Raw genomic sequence first — 6,726 nt, 5'->3', positions numbered from 1 at the left:
AGGCGCCAAACCCAAAGGAATCCGGTATAATCAAAGCAGCGGAAATCAGATAATTTTCGCCATGATTAATAGACTAGACGCGCTGACAACAAGCATTTTAGGCCGCGGACCAACAGAGGAACTAGTCTTGACAAATCAGGCAAATCATGGACCAATGCGTCAGCCGGATCGGGAAGACCAGTCCAAACATGAAGAGGAATCCAAACAAGAAGTGTAAGAACAGATGACCACTACTACCGGGAAGCAAGGGCAAGCAAATCCGTCCAGGTCAAAGTTGAAGAAACAACTGCCAAAGAAAGTAGCCGTGAGGAAATCGACTCGGGCAATAACAAAGGCACCGGCGGAACCAACGGTGGTGGAGGAAGCGATAAGAGAGAAACAAGGCGAAGAGGTACAAGGATTGAACCAACAATCCGGGAAGAAAAGAACGGCAATAGAGATGGCCGACTCAATGAAGGAATTGCTGGGAGCAAGATGGATAGGTGAAGGAGATGGGAAGGAAAAGAAGGCAAAAGGGAAGGACACGGGTAAGTATAATAGCCAGGAAACAATAAAGGAAAGGAGGAACACTGAGATCACAACACCTTTGATGTAAATCACTTAGCAAATGATCCAATGCGGCCGGCCATCGAACCCAACAACTCGCAGAAAGGGCCAACGGACATAATGAGGGTATTGGAGAAGGCATGGGGGGCAGATGAAGCCGGAGATCAAGCAAAGGCAACAATGTTTTTTGAAATAGTTGCAGCGCTAGGCAAAGTACAGGAGAACAAAGCGGCTACCTCATCCCCACACCCAGTCCAAGAAAACCAGCATGCCGGACCCCAAGCAGTTTCCAGAATCGGAGGCCGGGAAGACGGCAGGAACAGACCAATGTTTTCAATCCCCATCTAGAAGGTACCAGTCAACAAGATGTCGAGGTTTGCAGAGATTGCAAGCTCTGGGAGAAGCAAAAGCCGGCCGGAGAACGTCATGCCAGGGGGGGTGACTTTCAACAAGGAGGCTAGAGCAACCACCAAAGACATAGGCTTCACCAGGTTTTTCAAAGACAACCTAAGAGAGCTGAAGGGCCCCTTACCACTCACCATCTTCAATGAAGAGTGGCAAAGCCAGGCGATTGAATACCAGGCCAAGAAACAGCCACGCCACGTTGAGAACTCATCAGACAAGGACTGGTACACAGGCTTCCCTTATCCAAGCAAATTCTCCCAGACCTACGCACAGTGGTTGAAAAACTATCAAAGCTTCCACCAAGCGCTCATCAAGGTCTGCAAATATACTTGTTTCGCCGGTTGGCTCATGATCCACAAGGCAAATTGCGACCGGATCATCCTGTCCAACCGCTTCATTGTGGGATTAAGGTACGACATCCAGGTTTGGTACAATGTTTTCTTGCGCAAGGTGACCATGGAAGATGGCTCCCTCTTGGTGGCGAATATTGGGGAATTTAGGGAGACTATTGCACAGAAGGCCTACCTCACCGCGAGGAAGTTCAACAAACTCAAGTACACAGACAACCTGTACTCTGCGACAGGTGAGCGTTGGAACTGGGATCCAGCCACAGGGCTCCAGAAGAACCCGGGAGCCAAGAACGGAGGAAGAGGCAGTGGCAGTGGCGGAGGGAATGGCGGAGGCGGAGGACGCGGCGGAGGAGGCAGCCACAACTCAGCCGGACGACAACAATCGGTAAGCCCCCCGACTTCCAAAACGCCAAACCAACAACCCCCCCCCCCAACAGGACCATCAAACCCAACAAGACCGGGTGGATCAAGAGGCCCAAGGACCAGTGGATATAAGGGGACCAAGCATGATGGAAGGGAGGGAGGATATGGGAGAAAGTAGGGGCCTCTTTTGTTTAAACATTGACAATAGGTCTTCTTGTGGTCAGTAAGGCAATAATGAGAGTCTAACTGCTGTACAGTTCTTGTCAGCAGCACTGTGTCCAGTGCCCCATTTGAGTCCTCCGGTGATCAACCAGAGACAAGGAGATTGAGCAGACCGAGTGAGGCCAAGTGGCCAACGGGGGTGAAGCGCGAGATGAACATAGGTGAATGGAAGAGGGCCCTACTGAAAAACAACCTGATGGACAAATTCAATGATGTTATTCACGGTTTCATCCACGGTTTCAACCAAGGTATTCCAAGGCACATGGTGGGGGAGAATACCAGCTTCTATACCCCAGAAAATCACAGCTCAGCGCTCCAGGCAAAGACCAAAATTAAGGAGTCAATTACCAAGGAGATAGCTGCGAGGCGGATGTTTGGTCCATTCACAAGACAACAAGTGAACAAGGTTTTCCCATTCTTGAGGACAAGCCTGCTGGGAGCGGTAATAAACGGCAATGGATCATTGAGGCCAATCAACAATTTGTCATGCCCGCATTCAAAGGCAGGAATCCCATCTGTCAATTCCTTTGTAGACTCACAAGAATTCCAGACAACTTGGGACAATTACAACGTAGTTGCAAAATTCTTTTGGGAAACAAAGGAGCCAGTCCTCCTGGCGCTTTTTGACTGGGAAAAGGCATACCGACAGATACCAACGGCCCTGGATCAGTGGCCATTCCTTATGGTACGCGATTTCAACAATAATATAATCCTAGACACACGCATCGCCTTTGGAGGCGTGGCGGGATGTGGTTCTTTTGGGAGGCCAGCGGATGCCTGGAAACGGATCATGATAGCGGAGTTTGATGTCCTGACAATCTTTTGGTGGGTTGAACCTATTTGTGAAACTGATGGTCAACCTCTAAACTAGAAATGGAGGAAGTAGTGGAAAGGTCAGATAAACTAGGAGTGAAGACAAATGCCGAAAAGTTCTCACCTTTCAAAGAAGAACAGAAGTACCTGGGATTCATATGGAACGGTATAAAGAAGACAGTATGCCTCCCGGAGAGAAAAATAGAAAATAGGATCAAGCAGATTGACGCCTTCCTAGTATCAAAAGCGACGTTCAAATACAATGTGGTCAAAATTCTAGTGGGGAGACTGAACCACATAACCTATTGCCTCCCGCAATTGAAGGGCTACCTCAATAGCATCTATCACTGGCTAAGCGAGTGGATCAATAGGCACGCGGAAAGAGCAGTCCCTAAAGAAGTGGAACAAGACTTAAAATAGTGGAAGGAGACGCTCAAGACTTTTGATGCAACTAGAATTATTGCAAAACCAGAGCCGACAGATATTGGGTGGATGGGCGACGCATCAACAAGCTTTGGGATTGGGGTGACCATTGGCCAACAATGGGCCCAATTCTGCCTGAAATGTGTAGACAGACTCAACTCTGGCCTAGCCGCGGGAAAGGAGGAAGAGAGGATTTCCAGACTAGAGACGGTAGCGGTACGGCTAGGGCTGTTGATGCTGCTAGATTTAGGAGCGGAGGAAGGGAAATCTTTCATTGTATGGACAGAAAACACAACGACTGAAAATGCCATCCTCAAGAGAAGGTCAAAAGACACATTTGTCAACAACAAGTGGAAAGTGATCAAACACCAGGTTGATCTGGTAGCAAAAAGAGTCCGCTCGGAGGACAACTGCGCAGACGCGCTATCCAGGGGAAGAAGGGAAGGGAGAAGAGAAGAAGATCAGATGATTGTAAACATACCACAAGACCTGAGGAGCCTGATATACCAGGTGGTAGAGTAGTGACGCAATGAATAGGCCAAAAGGAGCAGAATACCGGGACAACAAGGGATGGACACAGCCAAAGGCAAGCCAGGCTTCGGAACCCCGGAGTTTGAGGGTGGGCTCGGACCTTAATTGCTAATGGGGCATGAGCCTGGGGCTGCTATGCCTTTTTCCCCCAAGAAGACGTGCTCCCTGTGAGGAGCACGCTGCGGAAACACCTGATGTCTCAAAGACAACACGCAAAGCGCAAAGGGGGGAGGAGAGTGCACCTCTCCAACCCATACCCGGCCAACTTGAGGAAAGAAATTCCTGGGTTGACCTAGATAAGAAGTTAGAGATCTTTCCTAGCTGGCACTGAGTGGGTCTAACCACTATAATAACCTAAGGTTAGACCCACCAATACCATAAATCCCTAAGGTGGATTGGATATCACATGATTTAAAACTTGCCAAGCTTACGTTGGTGGATCTTGTTATCTGGTAGTTAGAAGGGCAGAGCTTGCAACTCCACCATACCCTTCTCCATTCAGCAAAAGGGTTTCACAACCGCTTTTGAGTCTTACACCGCTCTTCCCCGGGCTTGGATGGCAAGTTTTTCCATGTTCAATGCTGCGCTCATGTGATAAATCTGGTTTTGAAGAACAGCCTCCACAACCTGTCAAGGGCAATTACTAAGACACGCAAGAGTGTTTGTTACACAAAGAGCACACCATCCCAGAAGCAGTTGTTCCAGGAATCAATTGATCTAGGTAATATGAAAAAACAAGCACTCCCATCCGTCAATCTTCCTACTCGTTGGAATTTGACATATGTCATACTCAAATCTGTGCTGCCATATCAAAAAGCACTCAAAAGCTTATCAACACAAGATGCAAATTTCACCTCTTGCCCTAGTAAAGACAAGTGGGGTGAAATTTTTTGGCAATGTGTAATTTTCTTTCATTATTCAAGACTGGTATGTAATTTTTTTCAATTCCAAGCATGTCTTCTTCAAGTCGCTGATTCCACTTGTCTACCATCAGCAACTTTGAAGCTTGGGATGACCCATCATCCAACAGCTCACATGGTATTCAAGTACATGAAAAAGATTGAGCAAAATCTTAATCAAGCTGCCAAAAACGGACTGGCTCATATCAGGAAGTTGATCAAGCCAATGCAAGCAAAACACCGGAAGTATTGGACCCAACTTGAGGGCTTTTCAGCTGTCAGCAAAGTTTTTGACCCACACTGAAAGTTGGAGATCATTGAGTTTCTTCTTTTGGATGAACTTGGTCCAAACAAAGCTAGCAAAGCTGTAGCTGGAATAAAATCTGAGGTTTATGCTTGGTTCAACAAGGTGGTTGAAGCATGGAAGAGAAATGAACCGCCCACTGCTGCTCATCAGCCCGATCCACTAGAGATGGCACTTGGGTACCCGTTTGCGGGTACCCGGCACCCGCCAGCAGGTACCCGGAACACCCGCTCAGCACCCGCCGGCGGGTGCCGGGTGCGGGTGTGGGTGTTCAGTTTTTGGGCAGGAAAAAAACGGGTACCCATGCGGGTACCCGCCCATCTTGGTGGGCCAGATGGATTGGAGGGATCTCTCCACTTGAAGAGGTGGGAGGTGTACATACCACCTCAAGCGGAGCGATCCCTCCGCCCAGAGGTGTGTACACCTCCTCAACCGGAGGGACTCCTTGACCGGAGGAGTCCCTCCAGTCGAAAAGCTTGTGCACCTCTTTGACTGGAGGGATCCCTCCGGTCAAGGAGGCACTATACCCCCGGGACTCCGGGAGATATCCCCGGGTCAGCGATTATATTGATGACCGGGAGGATTCCCTCCCGGTCATCAATATAATCAATGGCTGGGAGGACTTCCTCCCGGTCATCAATATAACCGATGGCTGGGAGGACTTCCTCCCGGTCATCTATATAACCGATGGCTGGGAGGACTTCCTCCCGGTCATTGATATAATTGATGGCTGGGAGGACTTCCTCCCGGTCATCGATATAATCAATGGCTGGGAGGACTTCCTCCCGGTCATCGATATAATTCATGGCTGGGAGGACTTCTTCCCGGTCATCAATATACTCGCTGCAATGACCGGGAGGAAGTCCTCCCTCCCGGTCATCAATATAATTAATGGCTGGTAGGACTCACTCCCAGTCATCGATATAATCGATGGCTTGATGGCTGGGAGGACTTCCTCCCAGTCATCGATATAATCGATGGCTCAATGGCTGGGAGGACTCCCTCCCGGCCATCGCGATGAGCTTGCTGACTGTGGTAATCCCTCCTGGTCAGCGAGTGTATGTATTGCTGACCGTGAGGGATTTCTCACTGGCAGTGAGTGTATCAGAGCGGGTACCCGCCCCTGCATCCGGCACCCGCCAGCAGGTACCCAGTATACCCGCCGAGCACACGCCGGCGGGTGCCGGGTGCGGGTGCGGGTGTTGAGATTTTGCAAAATTTCAGGCGGGTACCCGCACCCGCGGTGGGTACCTGGGTGCGAGAGGCCATCTCTACGATCCACCAATGACTAGCGAGTTAAATAAGGCAGAAGACGATGAACAAGAGCGCTACAAGAGGTATCTTTCAGGAAAGAAAACCATTGATACTACCTCCTCAACAGCTGAGCTTGACCTCTAGCTTCAGGAATGTTGAAGGGAACAAGGGATGAATACTGAAGTTCACAGACAAACAGTCTTGTGACACTCAGGAGTGAGAGAAAGATATGGTTCTGATTCACTGGGGGAAGAAACTCCTAGAACAACTCAGTATAGACTATATACAAGTTGTTGGTGTTATGGATTGAAGCATACTACATAATAATGGATATAAGCATATCTCAACAAGCTGGAACCTCCTGTTGGAATTGATTCGCCAAGGTTTGCAATCCTCACCTGGTGGAGCGACAACACAGCAAGATTTCCCATTCTGTCAACCCTTGAAAAACAAGTTCTCATGGCTCCAATGACTTTTATTGAGTCGGTGTTCTCAACCGGTGGCCAAGTACTCAGCGACTGTTGAAGCAAGATGAACCCGGATACAGTTGAGGCTCTTGTCTGAGGGCAAGACTGGATCAAATGCAAAAAGGGCCTCCATATTTTTGATGCAAATG

The 6,726-nt window shown here is 49.0% G+C and overlaps 1 protein-coding gene across 1 annotated transcript; it reads left to right on the top strand.

Moving 5' to 3' along the window:
* Positions 1–439: 439 nt before the first annotated feature.
* Positions 440–894, top strand: PtA15_4A489 (uncharacterized protein; the record flags this gene model as incomplete). The annotated part of the gene is made up of 2 exons (XM_053168377.1): positions 440–527; positions 605–894. The coding sequence occupies 2 exons, from the start codon at positions 440–442 to the stop codon at positions 892–894; spliced, it is 378 nt and encodes a 125-aa protein (XP_053019593.1).
* Between the last annotated feature and the right edge of the window lie 5,832 nt (positions 895–6,726).

The sequence above is a fragment of the Puccinia triticina genome, chromosome 4A (genome assembly GCF_026914185.1).
Source record: "Puccinia triticina chromosome 4A, complete sequence".
In the NCBI taxonomy this organism is placed as follows: Eukaryota; Fungi; Basidiomycota; class Pucciniomycetes; order Pucciniales; family Pucciniaceae; genus Puccinia; species Puccinia triticina.
This window is presented reverse-complemented; position numbering and strand designations above follow the sequence as displayed.